Source organism: Dermacentor andersoni, chromosome 4 (genome assembly GCF_023375885.2).
Source record: "Dermacentor andersoni chromosome 4, qqDerAnde1_hic_scaffold, whole genome shotgun sequence".
Taxonomy (NCBI): Eukaryota; Metazoa; Arthropoda; class Arachnida; order Ixodida; family Ixodidae; genus Dermacentor; species Dermacentor andersoni.
This window is the reverse complement of record NC_092817.1, coordinates 99,553,494-99,575,104: the sequence shown is the minus strand read 5'-3', so window position 1 is coordinate 99,575,104 and position 21,611 is coordinate 99,553,494. Positions and strand designations below refer to the sequence as shown.

General features: G+C 43.7%; 1 protein-coding gene across 1 annotated transcript; it reads left to right on the top strand.

The window, feature by feature from the left end:
* The first annotated feature begins 2,886 nt into the window (after window positions 1–2,886).
* On the top strand, window positions 2,887–21,181 carry LOC126536539 (lipid droplet-associated hydrolase-like). The gene is made up of 5 exons (XM_050183549.3): window positions 2,887–3,243; window positions 3,743–3,883; window positions 13,309–13,463; window positions 16,223–16,504; window positions 18,986–21,181. The coding sequence occupies exons 1-5, from the start codon at window positions 3,111–3,113 to the stop codon at window positions 19,211–19,213; spliced, it is 939 nt and encodes a 312-aa protein (XP_050039506.1). The 5' UTR covers window positions 2,887–3,110; the 3' UTR covers window positions 19,214–21,181.
* Window positions 21,182–21,611: the final 430 nt, after the last annotated feature.

Genomic DNA, 21,611 nt, shown 5'->3' with positions numbered 1-21,611 from the left:
AAGAGAGTGGGGAGGTGACGTAAGAAGGCAAAGAGCGGGGAAACAGGATAAGCTTAAGTTCAAGGTACGGTACAGTACGTTGCTGTTATTTCTGAAAAATAAACGCCATGCAAATATGTCAAGCGGGCAACTTACACACGGCGTGCAGAAGCAGAGCCGCCAAGCGCACCACAGGATCCAGGAGGCACTACGGAAGCTGTCGACCGTCAAATCAACACTTCTGTGCCCGCCGCGTTAGCTTTGCGGCCATGGCATTGCTAGAGGTCGTGGATTTGATCACAGTCGCGGTAGCCGCATTTCCACGGGGGCGAAATAGAAAACGCACGTGCACTTAGATTTTGGAACACGTTAAAGGACATCACGGTATCAAAATTAATCCGGAGCCCGCCACTACGGCGTGCCTCATAATCCGAGTGTGGTTTTGGGACGTACAGCTCCACAATCCAATTCAAGTGTAATACTTCTGCCACAATGCGATGTGTCATGTGAGGCAATGACGCTCAACCCTCTCAGAGGTTATAAAATATGGCGCACAACAACGCCTCAAGCAAACACCGCTCCCTGTGTGTTCTGTGTACTACGCAGACAAACAGCAGTGGTGCACGATAGGTAACGTTTGACATCAACTCACCACTCTCATGTTAGCCTAAACGTTGATTAAATTAAGCTTTAACCGTCAAAATCATCGCTAATTATTGTTAATCAAAGCATCCAGCACGGTAAACTTCGCTTACATCGATTCCCACAGTGCGTGGGATCTGCATAATTTTTCTGCAGCATTTACCTTGGAAGCTTCTATGCATTTTTAAATCACTCAGACAGCGCTCGCACACACCAGTGCCAAGCAAATATAATAAATAATATTTATATTTCAAACCGTCGTTAATTACGAATATTAGGTACTATATTAAATTTCGTAATTTCGTGAAAGTAGTCGCTTTGAAGTTCCTAACTTGTGGTTAGGTTTAGGGCTACAATTCAACTAGTCCGCAGATATAGTGTGGGGTAGTATAAAGAAAATAACTTCCTGGCACCATCAATCATTAATTTTGTTCGTGTGTTGTCAATTGAATCGACTAAAGCTGGCAAATTTCTCAGTCAGCCAAAACTCAACACAAGTAAAAGTTGAACGTTTTTGTTTTTATTCACACATTCCGTACTGGAAGAAGATTGGCCTCCACGCAGTGCGAAACTGTCAATATGCAGAAGCAATTTTCTTTCACAACTGAAATTTGTACATAATAAGCGAACATAGGTTCCAGAAGATCCAAACCAATGCGAAAATTAACCATTACAGGCTGGTCACACGGAACTTGACTATCACGTATGTCATGACGGCGACACATTTTGTGGCTTAGAGAAAGAAGGTAGCGTACAATACATGTATTTCATTTACAGCATGAGAAGTAAGGACCCACGTAATTTTAAACTGGCCATATGTATCTGCATGAACAGGGAGTAGCCTATAACTGCTGTCATTATTTGAAGTACATGCCGAATGAGGGAGAATAATTGTATAGCGCTTACAAGCGCATATAATCTGTTTGTCATCATACTTTGCATCACATTCGTATATACAGAAAAGCACGGCGAGTATTAGGATACTATTTTGACACAACAGCAAGGCAAGGAACCAAGCATTCATTAAAAAAAAAAGCTTAATAGCACTCTTCATCGCAAGGGGGATTACTAGTTCGTACTTAATTAGCATTAAATAGTCTGTACTTGTATTACTGGTATGATTAAATACATTTTGCCGGCAAAACAAATAACATTGCGCTTCGTTTGTAATACAGCTACTCAAAACTTGCACACACCGAAGCTGAGCCTAAAGAAAGGTTACTGAGCAATAAAAAAACTCGCACTCAACTCCTTTAGTACAAGGATTTCACCGACAGCAGATGGGTTGCCATGACGAATTGGTCGAGCGAGTCTACTCCTATGCCAGTTCACTCAGGCTTGCACAAGACTGGTTTACTCATGCAAAGTGAATACCGGCTCAGAAATAAAGTACTTGTGCTTACCTGCTGTCATTAGGAAACCTGAAAAACTTCGCAGAACTTGAATTCCCGCGGTGTTAGAACACCGCAGAGCCGCGCAACACATGTGATCCACTGTTTTGCCATATTCGCCTAATGCTTGGTTGATCTTGTTTTTTGCGTCTTCCGCTCGTTGCACGCCTGCTCAAGCTTCTCTGTCTTATCTTTCCCATCTTCATACTTAGGACGACAACGGAAGCAGATGACCAAGCGCGATCCGACTTGTAATATCGCTGAGCGAGTAGCATGGGTGAGCCGAGGTAAGCTCGACGGACGCAAGACGACAACCACTTCCCGCGCTTCGCCCGATTTAAAATTCGCAAAAAGAGAGATAGAAAGATAAGTTAGGAAGTTCGGCAACCGCTTGGAGCACGCACGTTCCTTGAAACCGAAACTAGCACTTGTCTTCCTGGGGCCGACCAGATCTCGAAGGCCATAATTTAACCTACTACACAAGCCAAAAGTGACATAGCTGCCATGTTACTAACATTTCTCACTACAAGGGGCGCAGACCAAGGCATTTCCGAAGGTTCGATTTTCGTTAATCACAACAATATGAAGAAAACAGAAAAACTCCATTTTTAAATGTCACCTTACGGCATGGCTGCCATGACATACTTCCGGCTCCGCATTCAGAACTGGCAGATGCAGCCATCAGAATTTATAGCCTTCCATATTTTAGTTCTAGTTAGCGTCGGCTGAGAGACAAAAACTAAAATTTGCGTTCCAGTATTATTCTACAGTAGGGGGTGTCCAAATATACACCCTAGTAAGTAATAGCGCCCTCTGAGCAGTTCTTGAAGGCCATGCTTTTGCTGGTGGCATGCGGCGGAAGCGATTGCGAGAGGTGGGCAATACCTTTTTCGCTTACTATGCATTGCCAATCTCGGAGACCACAAACCACCGTTCGCTTTGCAAGTGCGAAACAAAGACGAGCGAAGTCAGTTTCTCTTTTGTCGCTGTAGGCTGTCTCCCATCGTGAGCCGTGGGACTGTTTCATTCAAACATAAGCGACTGATTGTCGACGCCGGAACGCGCGTTCTGATCGTAGCTTCACAGCAGTCGCTTGCAATGGCACAGAGACAAGTTCCCAAGGTGCGCTATGAATACATGACGGTGAACAGCGTTCCGACAAAAGTTGTGCTGGTGGGAAAGACTGACCTTGGCCCCAAGTGCCAGGAGCCGCTTTTGATATGCATTCCAGGTTCGTAGCCGCGATAGTGGTTCGTTTCATATTAAAAATTTCTGCAATGTTGCGTGGATTCCTGCCGGTATGATGCGGTAGACCTAGGCAGCGTGACACCTTTATGTTTATTATATTTGGCATATAATTATGCAAACTTGAAATCTTCGCCTCAGCCGTTATCAGTGGCGTGATCACTTGGAAAACGAAATGACAGAGTGCAAGGTTACTCCTGAAATATTGATCTTTAAGTACAAATAATGTGCCTGACTTCCTTCTTTTCTTTTTTTTTGCCTTTAATATACGAATTATTTCAACCGAATTGCATTACAATGTCATATCAAACGATAGAAAGCAATAATATATATATATATGCCAATATTAGGCGTCACAACATTTTTTTTTTAATTGTGCACCAATGTATATTCGGTTTATTCAGATTTAGAAGGGACATTATCATGGTCGGCTTCCTTAATATACATGCTTTTCTGTATAGCACCGATTTGATTGCTGTTCGCAGGGAACCCAGGAATTATTGAGTACTATGAAGACTTTCTCACTGAAGTATACGACCATTTTGACGGCAGACTTCATGTCTGCGGCCTTTCTCATGCGGGACATGATGAAGTTGTGACAAAGCACCTAGCACCGTCGCCGAAAGGTAATCGTGTATTGAATAAAAGAGAGGTGATAAAGGCGGCGGAGGTGAAATGTACTGAGTGGATATAATTTCGTACTAATTCCTCTCATACTGCTTAGCTGTTACAGTGAGTGCAACCTCTGATGCACATGTTTGTTTCACAAAAACGATAGAAACAGAGCTGTGTAACGCAAATGCATTACACTGCCTTCCAAACTACTTCTTTTTAATTTCAGCTCGAAAGTAATCTACCCAAGGTCCACATGTAATGCATGCTGCTATCTTTCTGTTTCATCGGTTTTGTTTTGCTTTTTGTTTCCCAATTACTCATTACAAAAGGGACTTGCCTTCTGTTCAACTTTCTTTGTTAACCTCCTTCGCTCACATGCATGATCTGTGCACATATATTCACTGCATAGAGTGCAGTGACTATATGTGTACTTTTCTGTTTAATGATAAAAGACATGTTTTTTGCCACAATTGAATACTCACAAAAGGAAGACACATAAAGACAACACGGGAGGCACTTTCAACTGATTTATTTTGGGCTGTGACCCAAGGATATATATATACATACATGCATACATACACGCATATATACATACACGCATATATACACGCAGCGCCCAGCCTAGGACAGACTGGACGCTGCATAAATGAACGAGCCAGGGAACACGAACTAAATCTAATGAAAGATGGCATGGCACACTTGCCTGCACACTGCAAGGCCTGCATGTGATAAACGGTTTTCTGAGATTAGGATTCTTGGCAGAAGTAGATTTCAAACAGCACGTGAGCTGATGGAAGCCTACTATATAAAAAAAAGTACAAATTGCAGTAGCGATACATTTATTGTGCTCTATAAATCGGAAACTAGATTGTTTGACTGCTGGGTAACGTAGATCTGTGAACAGTCAGCGCATGTGTGTATGTATATGTATATTCTTGGGTCACAGCCCAAAATAAATCAGTTGGAAATGCCGCCTGTGTTGTCTTTATGTGTCTTCCTTTTGCGAGTGTCCAATCGAGGCAAAAAACTTGTCTTTTAGCAAGCACCAACTAGGCCAACAGGCAGTTCTGTTTAATGATATTGCCAAGGTATGATTCAGGACTTGAGTTTGTTCTGAATTTGCTCAACCATGTAAATGTGCACTTTTATTTTCAACAATATCAACACGGTGCCACTCAGAACTTTGGAATTTCTTCCAATTTGGCTCAGCCCACCTTTGTTCTTATGCAGATTTAATTCTATCATGGTCCTGTCTCCTGCAACTACTTTGCCTAGATTAACTGTAATCCTTCACAGAATCAAACGGCTGCCTTATTATTATTATTATTATTATTACTATTATTATTTTAACTCAAAGGAAGCTGAGGAGGATGTTGCGACATGTTACATTATATGTTGCGTTGTGATTATTTGAAAATGGCTGTTGATGAGTCTAGCTAATGTTCCTGTATATTGTTACGGTTGGCGTCTAGCACCTTGAGCAGAAAAGACTTTCACCCACCATGCCTCGTCGAAATGAAGCGTGACTTCCTAATTCGCCATGGCCATCTCGAGTGTCTGCCGGTCTGGCGAAAGCCCCGCAGTGTTTACAGGCCTCTTTTGTGTGTGTGTGTGTGTGTGTGTGTGTGTGAGAGAGAGAGAGTGAGAGAGAGAGACTTTAGACGTACCCTTTCCTCGAACTGTCAAGCTCTATAGGAGAACTTCCACAAGCCAGCAACGTGCAAAAGAGAAGGACAGGCGTCTGCAATTCCCGGACCTGAGGCTTGGTATAACCGGAGGCGGGACGCCCTCCTCCTTGCAGCAGGCTCGGTATAACCGGAGGAGGAGGGACTCTATTTCCGCGAATCAGACTCTATGCCGGTCTCGTGACATCAATGGAAGCAAGATCCCTCCCACAATTGTAGAGAGCCTATTTAAGGGGCTCCGAAATGTACTTTTTTAGAACACTTCATTCTCTTCTCATCATCTTTCACCAACCTTTGAATAAACCATGCAAGTTTCACACTTGAAACTGTCTTGTCCTTGCCCGGTCGCCATGGTCTACCGGATGCCTGCAGCCTGCTGTCAATGCCACACTACCCAATAGTCAGGTCAGTCGAGCTTCGATAGGCAGGCATCGCTACAACTCGGCAGCAGTACGATACGCTAGCCTGGAGGACGCAACAAACTGGCTGGTAGCGATTGGGATACGGAACCCTGGAGACCCCAACTTGGACGACAACTACAAGATCGTAGCCTCTTCGTCCTGGTGACAACGTTCGGAAGGAAGGTGTCCAGATTCACGACTGCATATGGTGAGTGCACGGCTTTTCTTCACTAAGATATCACTTGGCTTTATGTATTTTTTGGAAAGTACAGTACAGTGATTTTTCTTTAACCGTTGACGGAAGTTTTGAGTATGTCAAGGTTGTCATAGAGTGAAGAGTTAGCAGTACTAAGGGCAGCCATGAACTTGAAGGCACTAAAGAAGCCGGAATTGTTGAGCTTGGCCAGAGAGTTGGGCCTCCAAATTGCCAAATCAATGAGAAAGCCGGAGATCATAGAGGCAATCGAAGCGATCGGGGCAGATGATGATGAACTGAAGGAATGCCTAGAGAGCATTGCAGAGAAGGAGCGTAAGCACCTAGAGGAAAAATAAGAGCATAAGCGCCTAGAGGCCAAAGAAGAGCGCGACCGTGTTGCACGCGACGCACTCGAAATGAAGCGCCTAGAGATTGAGCTTCTGAAAGCCCAAAATACTGAAAGATCTAGCACAGAGGTGCGTGAAAACGAGCGCAAAATGATAGACTTGATGGCACCCTACACAGTAGGAGGGGACATATGTCTTTTTCTGGTACAGTTTGAGCACACGTGTGAGAAGGCAAAATTCGCGAGAAACATGTGGCCACAACGCTTGCTTACGTTACTGCCACGTGAGGTAGCTGATATCATGTCCCGCATGGGGAAAGAAGCAGAGGACTTCGATGAAGTCAAAGCAAATCTGCTTTAAAAGTACAGATTATCAGCGGAAGCATTCAGGCGAAAATTCAGGGAAGTCGAGAAAACCAAAAGTGAGTCATACTCAGATTTTGCATACACCTTGGAGGTAAACCTGAAGGAATGGCTCAGAGAAGAGTGTGCACTCGGCGACGCCAAAAAGACAATGCAGTGCATTGCTTTAGAACAGTTCTACCGCCGGCTGCCAGTAAACATGCAGTATTGGGTTCAGGATAGGCCAGGCGTAGACACTATCACGAGAGCGGCCGATCTCGCTGAGGAGTACATAACTCACTGTGCAGAGGAAGGCAACAAAGCTCCTAAGAAGGAGATCAATAAATACAGACCCGACAAGCCAAAGCGATGGTCAAAGTCGAGTCGGTATAAGATAATGGAAAGGTCAGATTTGGTGAAAAATAGTGACGAAGATAGCGAGGGAGAGAAGGAATCACCTGAACAAAGTGCAGAAAGGCAGAAGGAAAAAACTTTCGAGGCAAAGAAACCAGTAGTTTGCTACAACTGCCAGCAAACGGGGCATATCTCTGTGGGGTGCAGAAATCCCAAACTAGTATTGATGTCACTAAGTAGTAACATAGAAAATCTGAACTTGCTAGAACCATACATTCGAGACCTCGTGGTAAACGGCAAACCGTGTAGGGTGCTTCGCGACTCGGCAGACACAATGGACGTGGTGCATCTGTTGTACGTAGAGGAACACCAATTCACGGGAAAATGTGCTTCGATAAGGCAAGCCGTAGAAGCCTGCAGTGTTTGTCTCCCTGTGGCCAAGATTCGTATCAAAGGCCCTTTTGGAGTACTGGACACTGAAGCCGCCATCTTGGCACATCTCCCTCCGCAGTATCCGTATTTGTTTTCTAACAAATCGGAGGATTTGCTATGACGCAGGGGAATCGGGTTTAGTGAGGTAATAGTACGAGCCTTAACTCGTTCCAAGGCAAGGAAGCTCGCGGCCAAGGTAGTGTACGAATGTCCAGTGGTGGAGGAAACAGACTTGACGGAGGATTCGTCAACCAGCACCAAACAGGACAACCCTATAGGGGATAAAGCGGAAAGTGCACCAGCTAATGAAGAGGTCAGGCAAGCGCCGGAGCCTGAAATGTCTCGCGAGGCGGAATGCAAGAGAAAGTTATTGAACATAAGCCCTGCCACAATGATTGCTGAGCAGGAAATGCGTAAGGGACAAAGCAATGCTAAGCATTACTATAACAGGACGGCTCGCACGCGACGCTTTGAAGTTTGGGAAAAGGCAATGAGCCTGAAACCCTACCGGCAGAGGGAAGCCATTGTGAACATGTCCCTTAACCAACCTGAGGGGATGCCTGTCGACTTTCCTGAGTTAACAGCAGTGACGGAGGCAAAAGACATTCACGAAACCATTGACAAGTTAGTAGAACAGGCGGAGTTGAATCCCAATCAAATGGCCGAACTGAGGGAACTCGTGTTTGAATTTAAAGACATATTTTCAGACACACCGGGCAGGACCACTGCGATCGTTCACGATATTGAGTTAACCTCATTGGACCCAGTTCGTTCGCAACCTTATCGCGTTTCACCTCGTCAGCGTGAAGTCATGGCTGCTGAAATAAACAAGATATTAGAGCTAGGTGCAATAGAGCCTGGAGAGAGTGATTATACCTTGCCTCTTATCTTAGTTGAGGTCCCAGGAAAGGAGCCGCGACCATGTATTGACTACCGCAGACTCAATTTAATCATGAAGGACCAGACTTATCCAATACCGCACATCGAGGAAAGGCTTGAGAAAGTGAGCAGTGCTAATTTCATCTCTACGCTCGATTTAGTCAGAGGGTACTGGCAAGTTCCGTTGACCGAGAGGGCAAGCAGGCTTGCGGCGTTTATGTCCCCTATGGGAACCTTTCGTCCGAAAGTCCTGAGCTTTGGATTGAAGAATGCGCCATATTGCGTCTCTAGCCTTATGGACCAGGTGCTACGAGGAATGGAGGACTTTGCACTTCCGTATCTCGATGACATAGCAATCTTTTCTTTATCATGGGTGGACCATATGCAACACCTGCGAACCGTGCTGTGTCGTCTACGAGAGGCCAACTTAACTGTTAAGGCTCCCAAATGCCAATTAGGACGCGCGGAGGTAGCTTATCTAGGCCATGTAATATGGCAAGGTCATCGTCGGCCTTCCGAGGTTAAATTGACCGCAATAGACAACTCCCCGCAACCACGCACCAAGCGGGACATCAGATCATTCCTTGGCTTGGCGGGTTATTACCAAAGGTATATCCTGAGGTATTCCGAGATTGCGAGTTCTTTAACGGATGCTCTCAGAAAAACAGAACCACGAACGGTAAAGTGGGATGACGCAAAAGAAAAGGCTTTTAGTATGCTGAAGAAAGCACTAACGAGTCAGCCAGTGTTGAACGCGCCTGACTACTCTAAGCCATTCATTCTTCAGGGTGATGCCAGCGACAGGGGTATGGGGGTGGTGCTTTGTCAAAAGAAAAATGACGAGCACGAACACCCTGTACCGTACGCCAGTAGAAAGCTTTCAGTTTGTGAGGAAGCATACAGTGCATCAGAAAAAGAATGCGCCTGCGTAGTATGGGCGATGCAGAAGCTAGCTTGCTATATCACTGGTTCAAGGTTCACCATAGAGACTGACCACTGTCCCCTCACCTGGCTGCAGTCCATGCCTACGAAAAACGGCCGTCTTTTGCACTGAAGCTTGGCTCTTCAACAGTACACCTTCAATATTCGCTACAAGAAGGGTAAGCTTAATGGCAATGCCGACGGCTTGAGTCGTTGCCCCTAGAGTAACGAAAGCCTCACGCTCACCCGGGTTTCCGTGGCCTTTTTACATTCGTTCATACGTTTTTTCCAAAGTGTAGTCGATTGTTAGCTAATTTTAATAACCACGGCTTAACGCTTTCAAGAAATGACTGTTTTTAGTGTTCGGGGGAAGGGGGGGAGGACGCGCGTAAGGAATGGGAAAGGTGTAGCGGGTTATCTTTTTTTTTTTTTTTAAAGCCTGGTGTGTCTTGGAGGAGGGTGGCTTTGTGCTCACTGCTTTGTGGTTGTGGGTCCGGCACTGTTCTGGGGTGATTGCTTGCTCACACAGGAGACAAAAAGTTGCAAGACCTGCTTGCAAGACTAATTTTACTGGACCGGACCAGGGAGAAAAGTCACAAGAGCGCCACGAGGAATGATGACAACTCCCAGGAATCTACCAGCTACAAACTAAGGGTTCGTCACCTCTGAGGGGAATTCTGCTACTGAAACGCCGATCCCTCTCACAACGGCTGCTGGCCCCTGCGCATCGGGATCTTCCTCCCCCGCCGGAGATGCTGTTACGGTTGGCGTCTAGCACCTCGAGCAGAAAGGACTTTCACCCGCCATGCCTCGTCGAAATGAAGCGTGACTTCCTAATTCGCCACGGTCATCTCGAGTGTCTGCCGGTCTGGCGGAAGCCCCGCAGTGTTTACAGGCCTTTTGTGTGTGTGTGTGCCACTTTAGAGGGACCCTTTCCTCAAACTGTCAAGCTCTACAGGAGAACATCCACGAACCAGCAACGCACCAAAGAGAAGGAGAAGTGTCTGAAATTCCCGGACCTGAGGCTTGGTATAACCTGAGGTGGGACGCACTCCTCCTTGCAGCGAATCAGACTCTATGCCGGTAACGTGACTTCGACGGAAGCAAGATCCCTCTCACGATTGTAGAGAGCCTATTTAAGGGGCTCCGAAATGTACTTTTTTAAAACACTTCATTCTCTTCTCTTCATCTTTCACCAACCTTTGAATAAACCGTGCAAGTTTCACACTAGAAATCGTCTAGTCCTTGCCCGGTCTCCATGGTCTACCGTATGCCTGCAGACCGCCGACAACGCCACGCTACCCAATAGTAACGTCGGTCGAGCTTCGATAGGCAGGCGTCGCTACAACTCGGCAGCAGTACGATACGCTACCCTGGAGTATGCAACAATATGTTTTCGTACACAAGGACTTTAGATTTAGCAACCGATAAAGACTTCTGCTACTGTGGCATGAGCTAGGTGGTAATACAGCGCTACTGCCACTTGAAGATTGTGCTTGTCACTGTGGCACTTGTGCATAGGTGATTCCAGTGGTACATGCACATGATACTACATGGGGTTGCATTGTTTATCACTGTGTTTGGAATTAAATTGAATGAAGCTTTTATGTCTCCCAAACGAAACTTATCTATTCCAAAAACTGGAAAGAATTCATAGCCATAATCTTCCTGCCTGTCTACTTCAGTGTGCATTCTATTCTCGGACTAACTCAAAACCAGGCAAATGTGGCATGTCTCTTCAGCTTCACTCCTATAATCTCTAGTATTTTTTACTATAGTATTCATTAACACCTTGTGGCTAACGCAGCATAGCTTCAGTAGCTCTTGTACCAATACAGTGGACATAACTGCCTACAATATCTATTTTATTTTAAAGCCAGTCATTGCCAGCCAGTCTTCGCCGAGACCTGAGGCAGGAGCGAGGAATGCGTTGCATTCAAAAACCATGCATATGCAGTATAATCTTGTTAAATGTCACCTGAATAGACCGGAGAAATATGTTCCAATCAACAGGATTTCCTTTTATTGAGAGAGATGTGCAGAGGTATAGCGCTATATACCATAAACCCTCTTAATGCTGTTAGACATGCTAAAAATAAAGTGAATGTGTTTGCCGCATGGTTTGAGTGCGGCAGGCGACTTCTGGATTGACTTGGCGTCACTAGTTTTGATTTAGAAGAGGTACCAGCAACGTATCAGAGCAAAAACATTGCCTTACTGCTCGACTAAATCGATGGCTGAGTTAGCACAGGGTCGTGCTGCTGGAGTCCAAAATATAAGATGGCACGCTGTACGGTGTCCGAAATTTCAGCCGTTCTTATTTCGGTCGTCTGTGGGGTGAGTGGCGGCGCCACCATGCTGTCTGGACTGCGCATGCTATGTATTAAAGGAGCTCTGAAGCATTTTTCTAACTAATCCAAGAATGGCCTCACTATTAAAGGATGTCATCTCGTGGGGAAAAAGCTTTTCAAATCCTCCAGCTATAGGAGGAGTTATCACGCCGATACACGGCTTTTCTTCCCACTTTTCGGCTCTGCTAGCATGCTGGAAGCTACACAGCGGAGCAGCCAAGAGGGCAGAGCTCTGGCAAAAAATTTAGTGTTGCGGTGGCCAAAGGGTTCATCACGACACCCCATGATGGCCACGATAGACTATGTCACACAGCACTCTGATGCCATCTTGGAGGCCACACACAACTGATGCAGCCATGTGCAGTGCGAAGATGAAATGATTTTTTCTGCCTTTTCGAATTTGCGGCCATATCTATCTTTCCTTTATTTAACTCAAAATTAGTAATTATGTATTACTGAGAATGCTCTCGCGATCACAAAATCAGCTAATAGCATTGGTGGGCCAGCTGCTTTCTATGACACTGCATGCAGAGGTGAGAGCAAACAATTTTTCACTGTTTTTGACTTAAGATTGTAAATTCCCTGCTGCATGCAATGCAGTGATATTTGGCCCACATGTTCACAGCAGCATTCGACAGATTGGCAATGTTTTATGTGTTCAAAAAAAGTGTTTCAGGGCCCTTTTAAATATCTTGACTTTTTGCCACTGCTTTATAAGGATGGATTTCTGCATAGAAGACAGGTCTTGCAAAATAAGAATAAGATATTAGCTATTTCTATTAAAAAAGATACTTTAGAGTTTGCTTCTGTTGTTTAAATTACTTTGATTCGCAAAAATTCTTGTTCCAATTAACAAGTTTTCTGCATTATCCAAATACAAAACAATCCAATATAGAGGCTGTTTACTTTAGCTGGCGATTCCGTCTACGCAATTTCCATTTACCAAGATTCAACTGTGCAAAGAAAATGTGCATTGTACTGCAGACCTGCATAATAAAGAAATGATCACATGGCACTACAGGACATTGTAAAACGCTACAGTGGCAGCCTTCAGTAACAAACTGCGACAAGTACGGTTACTTGTACACATATCATTGACAACTCAGCAGGTGCTAAAGATGCCCGAGATTGGAGGGTAGTCACTAAAATGAAAAATTAAATTCTTGAATTTTACATGCTAAAAGTGTGATCTGATCATGAGGAATGTTATAGTGGGAGGCTATGGATTAATTTTGACTACCGGGGTGTTTTAACGTGCTCCTAATACATGATATGCTGGTGTTTTCGCGTTTCACCCCCAATGAGATGTGACTGCTGCAGCAGGGATTTGTTCCCACAAGCTCGTGCCTAGTAGCGCAATGCCATACCCACTAAGCCGCTACGGCGGGTATTGCTGTGCATGCATGTCTCTATCAAGACACCAAATAAGGTATTACTGCACCCAAATATGAATTCAGGTGCGGTATTGCCTGATATTCATGACATATTTTGACCCAAATTGAGCTGCTTTTCTTTACATTTTTATGCAGAGCACTGGCACCTCTATGGGCTTTACGGGCAGGTGAGACACAAAGTGGAATTTGTCAGGAGTCTGGTGACTGGCAATCGTGCCATCTTTCTTGCTGGCCACTCAATTGGGGCCTACATGATTCTTCAGGTGCTCGAGGAGCTCAAGGAACTCAATGTGAGTCGCACCACTTCTGTAGCTCTGTTTAGATTAGAGATCTGAAATGTCTAGAAAAATTTGAAGCGAATTAGGTTTCAAGCGAATTAGGTTTCACACTTTCTGTCCACTATCAATATTTGTAGCAGGGTGATTCTGTGCACTATACAGGTAAAAAGAATAGGAACAGATTGTCAACATACTTTATTTACTCAACTAGAAATACAAGATTAGGTATTTATGTTGCAGTCAACATGACAACAAAACTTAAATACAAAGGCAGCATGTACTTTCGCAGCTTTCGTGGGCAAGCTGTGCCGACACTGCGTGATAGTGATGTCATCGGTCTCCTTTGTTCGAACGAGTGCCAGGTTTGGTTTCATCTGTTGATGCTTTTATGCACATAATTGTGTTTAAATTTTACGTTGTTATTTTTCCAGGCTGGAAATTGTGGCCAAATTTTCAGGTGCTCAAAAGAAAAAAGAATGACAGAGCCACTTTTTTCCACAATACATATTTTTTTTTTACCATCTGTATCTCTGGTCTAGAAGCTGTCGCTACTTTCAGTGTCATGGTAAATGTTAATGTTGCCAGCTGCTAAAACAGGCGTATTTGAACATGCAGCCTGTAGGGCCCTTGTATCCTCTCGAGTTGTGAGTGCTGCTACCCGCCCACTCTTGCTAATAGAAGTGCTGACATTGCATTTTTGACTTGTCTCCGTTTTTTCTTTTTTTTATATGTTAAATGAAAGTCAAAGGTCTCTAAACTCCAGAAAAATTGTAGGACTACTTGATTTCTGAACCAAACTAGGTTACCAGAGAAGCTTGAGGCGCTGAGTGCCATAGGAACACTAAAGGTGTTCACAAACAGGTTTTCAAGTATACGGCATTGAAATGTATATTATCCACAGAAGAAGAGTAGATTTCGAGGGCTTGGACCACAAGGCAAAACAAAATTTAGCAGAAGAGAAATGTGACGCAGCTCCACCACCAACTACAGCATCTAAACCTACAGATGCCACAAAGCTCTTATGTGACAGCACATGTATCTCCAAGAGCTAATTGGCATTTAGCGATGAATGTGCCCATCAGAATACAAGAAACAGGCAAAAGAACCAAGGGGAGCTATTTGCTTTAACACGGCAGAAGGAGTGAAATAAATGAATTCGGTTTACTAATGGAACTTGGAGGTGTGTATTTCTTGCAGTGAGGATATTTAAGCATCATCTGTTGATTCCTTGTGCAATTTCATAAAGAGCAGGGGTGACGACCAGTACATCTGCAGGGGTAGTATAGATGGCTATATGTACAGGCGTGGCCACTGTTAGCAGGAACACGGGAGCCCATGGCAGTGCGCCACGCCACCACCTGCACTGTGTGAAGTCTTAGCAGACGACTCGCTGGGCTTTTTGACAATCGCTTTGATTGCGCCTGCGTTGCAAGAATTCGTGAAGCACTGGTGGTTGGGCACTCCACGGAGCGGTGCCATTTGCTCCATGTTCCCGCTAGCAGTGGCTGCACCTGTACACGCCAACTCTATGTATGTGTGCTGTCCTGCATTGAGCCATGTCAGGCAGTGACATAGTTTCCATGAAACAGAAGTCTGCAGGAGACCTCGAGAAAAACCGAGTCTGTGGTAAAAATTCTAACAAGCTTCAGAGCACCTTAATTTATTCCTGTTAATATTATGAATCAGTTTCAGTATCCAAAGGTGGATGTATGTATTATGATGTCATGATACACTGGCTCACTTTGTTCATGCAATTGTTGTGGCTGCCACGCATAAGTGCAGCAACAAGAAATTGCACGCAGAGCTGCTTGTTTATTATTTTATGAGCAATGCCATCGCACATAGCCTTATTGCTACATGACATCACAGTAATGTTGATGGGGCCAAGTCCAGCATTTCGAGGCAAAATTTAGTGCCAGAGTAAGGTATCTTATGTATGTTATGTTATGTTATGTTATATAACTTTCATACTTGCTACTGTTATCTTCTTACATGCAAAAAGTGTGTGAAGTATTTCAAAAAGCATGTGTCAGTACTCTTCAAAAAGGACACTAAAGACAAATATTAACTAAAGCTAAATTGAATCATTAGGCTTATGTAATAACAAATTTGCCATTCGTAGCTAGAACAGCTTTTGTAGGGGGGAAATGACAACAATGGAAAATCGTATTGGCACCACTTGCTGTAGACTATGCTACCTCCCGTGTGATGTCAGCACTGGCTGATTCACAGAGAGCAGCCCAGAGAGAGGTCATGTGGAGATTATGTCAACTTGTCCATTTCGGCGCGAGCATTTCCAATTGAGGAGCCATAGCGGGACATACAGCATATATTACCTCATAGAAAACAATGATAGCTGTCGACCAATAATCTATCGATCTAGCTCGACTTAATATTTTCGTATTTCGCTGGAGTGCTTTTTGAGGACAAGGATGGAGTGAGGCACAGAGATAAATGTATGATCTTACAAATTCTTACCAGAGTAGTTCATTAGGTGTTGACCACTCATAGTTAGAGATCTTGCAACATCACCAATGTATGGCAATGTATGTAGGGGCAAGGGCCTCGTCAAGCTGCTTGTAGCAGCTTTTTTGCTCTTGTCCCAGCATTCTTTTTTTCATACGCGGAAGAATGCTGAATAAAGATTTTGATTTTGAAGTATGTTAGGGCCAGACCGTGAACTGCATACTCCCTCCCCCCTCCCACCTTTCCCTTATAATCAGCAAAGAAGTTTTCACTGCGCTGGCTGTCTTGTCTTCTTTGTCACCCAGGTGAAGCGGTCATTCCTGCTGTTCCCTGTGATTGAGCGGCTCTCTGAGACTCCCAATGCTTGTAATCTAACATGGGACGCCCGGCTGCTGAGGCTCCTCAGCTGGCTCATCGTGCTACTCCTCACGGTGCTTCCAGAGACAGTCAAGTCACTGTTGGTTTCTTGGTATTGCCGAAGTTTGCCACCGGCTATACGACAGCGCTCAATCAAAGCCACGAATGTGCTGTTCAAGCCAACTGTTTTTCAAATTGTGATGGACATGGCTCATGAAGAACTTCAAGTGGTGAGCATTGGTCTGCTGGTCCAGTGAACACTATATAGGCCTGTTCTCACTATCTTGGGTGACTGTAGGGCTTTTATTTAAAAGGCCCTCTTAATTTTTATACATAGTTTTTGTATAAGAAGTCAGGTAAATAGCTGTTGCACATGAAAGAACATAAAGCTCTTTCAGGTGATGTTGCTCTTATAGCCTTATATGGATGACAGCAGCAAGTACAAAATGCACCATCTATGGATAGGGTTTGGCACATCTACATTGGGTTTGTTGCTTGCCTCACTGAAAATAGTACAGTAAAACCTTGTTGATATGTTCCCTGTTACGTTTTCTCAGCTCTGAAGCACCAGTCTCGTTTGTTTCCATGGGGTCATGTGTGCTAGCTTCCAGTTTCTACATTTCTCTTCCTGATTGTTACGTCCCAAAACTGCACCATCACAACCCTGATATGGCAATGCCCATTGGCAGTGCCTATTCTAGCCCTTTATTGACGAGTGTTGCCTACAGGCAAGATACCTGAAAAATATATTTTCCTTGCAGAGTTTCAGCATTGGGTACGAAGTTTCCGGGTAATTGTCTTTGGCCAACACTGATTGACAGGCAGCAAGTGTCGTTTGTTGGTTTAGAGCAGGAAACTGAACGAGGAAGAAGTTTGGCATCCTACTAACTGTCTTGTGGAAGCAACGTCAGAGGAGACAGGCCAATTCAAGATATCCAGCTGCAGTGGTGTCGCACATGTGATATAAAGCAAATGAAATGTACACCTATGGTTCACATGTGATGAGGGCTCTCCATACAAATTGAAAACGGAGCTTTGGATCTCTTGGGGTGAAGCCCACTTCCAGTTTCCTGCCTCGGGTTTTCCCACTACTGCTGAAAACATTCCAGCCAAATATTTTTTCTTTTTGTTGATTATGCTTATTATTGAGGAATTTTGCACATTTAGATTGAAAATGCGCATTTTTTTTTTCAGTTATTCATATGTCCCATCCTAAAAATGTTAACTGCTTTATGTCACTAGTGAAAACCGTCACTTCGTAGATCCCGTCACGTGGTGCAGAAGAATGTTCAGATTATTGCTGGTTGACAATCTCGACAAGGTTCATAAAGTTGAAAGCAAAAAGGAGGTGGACGAAGGCACAGACCCATGTTTGCGGACACTGCCTCATGACCTCCGATACTTTGTGCGGACACTTCAATATACAAGGCTGCATAGAAACTGAAAAAATGGCTGTAAATGATTGATAAGACGCTGTTACTATCGAAGATCCAAACCAAGTGCCTTTAGTGTGATTGCTCGAAAAGTGTTTAACATTCAATTTTAACCACCAGCCAACAGCTAACTTTACCAAGTGGGCTTTCAATATTTTGTTGGCTTCCTGTACAACTGTACAACTCAAAGTACCTTTTCTTTTTCATGTAATCAGTAGTGCCTTAATAATTATCAAAGGCTTAATTTTTACCCACATCATGTTATTTTTTCCCCGTGGTTCCCTGAAGAATATTAACAGGGTATACTGTAATTCACACCACCGAAAGCCAGAGATACAGCTTCTTATAATATTGATACAAGCTGCCGTTTTTCAATTACGCATGCCGGTTGCTATGCTGTCTCTGAGCTGTTCACAGTGCACGCGCGAGACGGCACAACGGTGATGTGGGGAATATGTGCTCGCATGGCATATGCCATCGCAACAATCTGTTGTATCATGCAATCAGTGCAGGACACGAGGAAAAGAAGTGGCATGGCACTTGAAGAAAAGCAGTGTACTTTGGAGCTGCAAGCAAGACTCTCACTTACGTAGCTGTTTGTTTGTGGGGCATAAGTTTGCCCAACGTAACTTCAACAGATTATGTCGATAACATTACAACAGATAATCATTCGGTAGTTATTGGCTTCATGCGCTTATAGCTAACAAAAATCGGGCCCCTCGGTTCCCCTTCTTCTTCATTACATAGTGAGGGTCACAACCCCGGCACATTTGATGGCTTCAGGTAGCTTATGAAAGTGTATTAGTGGAAGAAAGGTTCACATACTACGTGGCTCCATCGGTAAAAAGGATGTTTTACATCTGCTGCGGTTTTCAGGAGTGGCACTGCTTAACACTTTCAGTGTTACATCTTGTGTACATTACATACATAAATACTAAATAAAGTGGGCGTGGGAACAGCCACCACCATAGCACAATTGGTAGTACAACACCACGCGTAATGTGGAAGGTGTCGTTCGGCTCCTACCGGCGGCGAGTTCTTTTTTTCGTCCACTTTCATTTCGTTTTAGTTTATCATTTCAACACTTCAATTAAAACTACTGCCAATAATTTCCCCTATGCTTTCCTTGGCTTCACATGGTTGTAGCTAACAAAAACCATGCCCCTTGTCCTCCTTGTTGTTCATATTAAAGGCAGCTATTACATTTGAGTATGGAGATGCAGCCATCACACAAGTCTAAAATATGTGTGCTATGCTATACTATTATCTTGTATGCAGCTGGGAGAGAGAGACGATGAATTCATTGGGGCCCACATGGAGCGGCTGACCTTCTACTATGGCTGCAATGATGGCTGGTGCCCCATACTCTTCTATCAGGAGATAAAGGAGACCTTCCCAAATGGCGACATCACCCTCTGCTCTCTCAACCTCAAGCATGCATTTGTGCTCGACCGTACAGCTGAGATCGCTGCCTTTGTCTCTAACAGAATTAGGAACAGCTTGTGATGCGATTCCTCAAACGCTTTAATGTACATGCTTCTCCTGGTGACTGTGCCACTGCGGTGATATTTTGTTCTTGTCACTATAATTATACAACGGCATTTTTTGAAGGCCTATCGTTGTTATTGTGCTCTTGTGGTAGTGTTTTGTTCTTTTCTTAGTAGAAAGGCATGGTGCTTGAATGATATCTTATTCTGTAGATTTATTTGTGCTCATGCAATATCATTTCATATTGTTCTTGACATGGAGTACAAATGTTTCATTTCTTGCCATATTTGCACTATATCTGCTTGCCTCGTACGGGTGGTAGAATCATTTCTAAATTACATTGAGATGTGTTGTTCCAGTTTTTGGTGCTTGGAACATTTGTACATGAGCCAGGCGGCGGGGCTCTGTCTCCACTTCTTTTAATCCTTCCGCTGGACCAAACATTTCATCACTGTTTTGTACTACATTCAATCCTCACATCTTCAAATGAATGCAGTGCTCACAAAAGCAGTGTGACCATTTTTACAAACTTGTGGTAACAAAGTTTAAAGGTAGACAAGAGATTGTGTGTATATAATGTGTGTGTCTGTGAAATTAAAAGAAAATAACCTGTTAATGATGATGCCTATATTTACATGAATGTACCACTTGATCGTTTGAATAATGCGAGAGCTGAATTCCTGGGTTTTCGAGGTACCGTTGTCAAGATGACCTGATATGTATTGTGTACAGAAACCACACCCAAACGCAACAAAGAAACACAAATGACACATGTTAGCACCTGTAAAACAGGTACTTATAAGTATTTATTCTAGGCACTATCATTGCATGGACCTTGACTATTGCGTATGAGTGCTGTGACCCAACAAAGAAATTGAGTTCCCTTGTCATTGTCCCCCCACTGCCATTATCATACTATCATTTTAAGTGCGTGCAAGCCAGGTGTGTGAGAAAACCCAATTACAGGGTGTTGGCTTTTCCTCATAACTTCAGTGCATGATGGTGATTGTGCAGGACTGATTTTTAGAAATAGGGAAAGTTTGCATAGTATTCATAGCGTAGTTCGAAACGTAATGTAAGGCACGCTTTTAGGCTTTCGGTTAGGCGAAAAACAATCGTGTCATATTGATGCGAGATAGGCTTGCATCTGGGGCCGCCGGCCACTTGAACGAGAACGAAGAAGTGGATAGTGGTATGCGCGATCTCTGAGTGTCAACCATTATTAAAAGAACACAATTTTGCCAAGGCTTTGCTTAACTTCGCGACAATATTTGTGAAAACACAATGCCACTCAAATATTCGTTCCATACCTTTGTGTGGTTGTTGGTGGCCTGTGAGCTGCTGTTACAAAGTGTATCCTGCGCAAAAAATGTGTCAGAAGTCTACTTCCTTTGCATAGTCAAGCATAAACATATTTTTATTCACTGAACTCATATACCCAGTAAGAAGTTTGTTTCTGTGTGTACTTTTAGCATTAGTTGCAGAAAACATTGCTGGTGTGAGCTAGAATTACATGTTTGCTTGGTGCAAAGTGTTAACAAATTCTCATTGCAGTTTGCTGTGCAGTCACTGCAGATGACTAGTCATGCTCAGACTCTTTTGACACAAGTAAGAAAGTTTGAGTTACTTAATAGAAAATTTGCTGGTTACCAGTTGCCATGACCCCTAAATATATTATGTTTTTTCTACCTACAATCCTTATACTAATGCCTAGAAATGAGTAATTATGACATTGACATGGCCATCGTCTATGCATTGTCTAGTCTGACAAAAATAGTCTGCTGTTAGCCGGTTTTACGCCTGTTTCTGTTTGCTGCATTATTGAAAACACAGTATTTTTAACGCTCAAATCCTGTGCATTACTCACTACTCATTTTTTGTTGTAAGAATGAATTCATGTGGTGTTGTTGATGCTTGCCTAATCTTGGCATTTACTTGACTTTTTGTCTGATTCATTGTTGACAATACACTGTTTTTAAAAGTTTACTCCTGTGTAATGTACTGTTCATTTTTGTTCTTTTAGGGTGCTTGCATTTGATTGCTTCTGCCATTTGCCTGCATTTAGTATTCATCCAAGAAGATGTCTTGCATCTCACCTGTGGCATGCCCACAGTTCTGACAAATGGATAGCCAATCTTTGTTGTTAATGCTATCATGAATTGTAATATTGCACTCATTTTTCTTGGCTGGAAGTATTATTGAGCTTGCTTACTGTAATAACGTTTTGTGTTGTGCAAACTGCTGAGCACTAGGTCACATGTTCCAATTCCTGGTTGTTGCAGCTACACCTGGATGAGTGTGGAGTGCAACAATGCTCATTATAGAATTCAGTGCATGTTAAAGAACCTTGCTCATCAAAATTGATTCAATCTTAGTGAGCACTATCCCTCATGGGAACAATATCCCTTTTGGGAAC

Excerpts from the sequence above, each read along its gene's own strand:
- LOC126536539 (XM_050183549.3), top strand. The coding sequence starts at position 3,111 with ATGGCACAGAGACAAGTTCCCAAGGTGCGCTATGAATACATGACGGTG. Across the intron at positions 3,884-13,308 it reads CCTAGCACCGTCGCCGAAAG|AGCACTGGCACCTCTATGGG; the intron begins GTAATCGTGTAT and ends ATTTTTATGCAG. Across the intron at positions 16,505-18,985 it reads CTCATGAAGAACTTCAAGTG|CTGGGAGAGAGAGACGATGA; the intron begins GTGAGCATTGGT and ends TCTTGTATGCAG.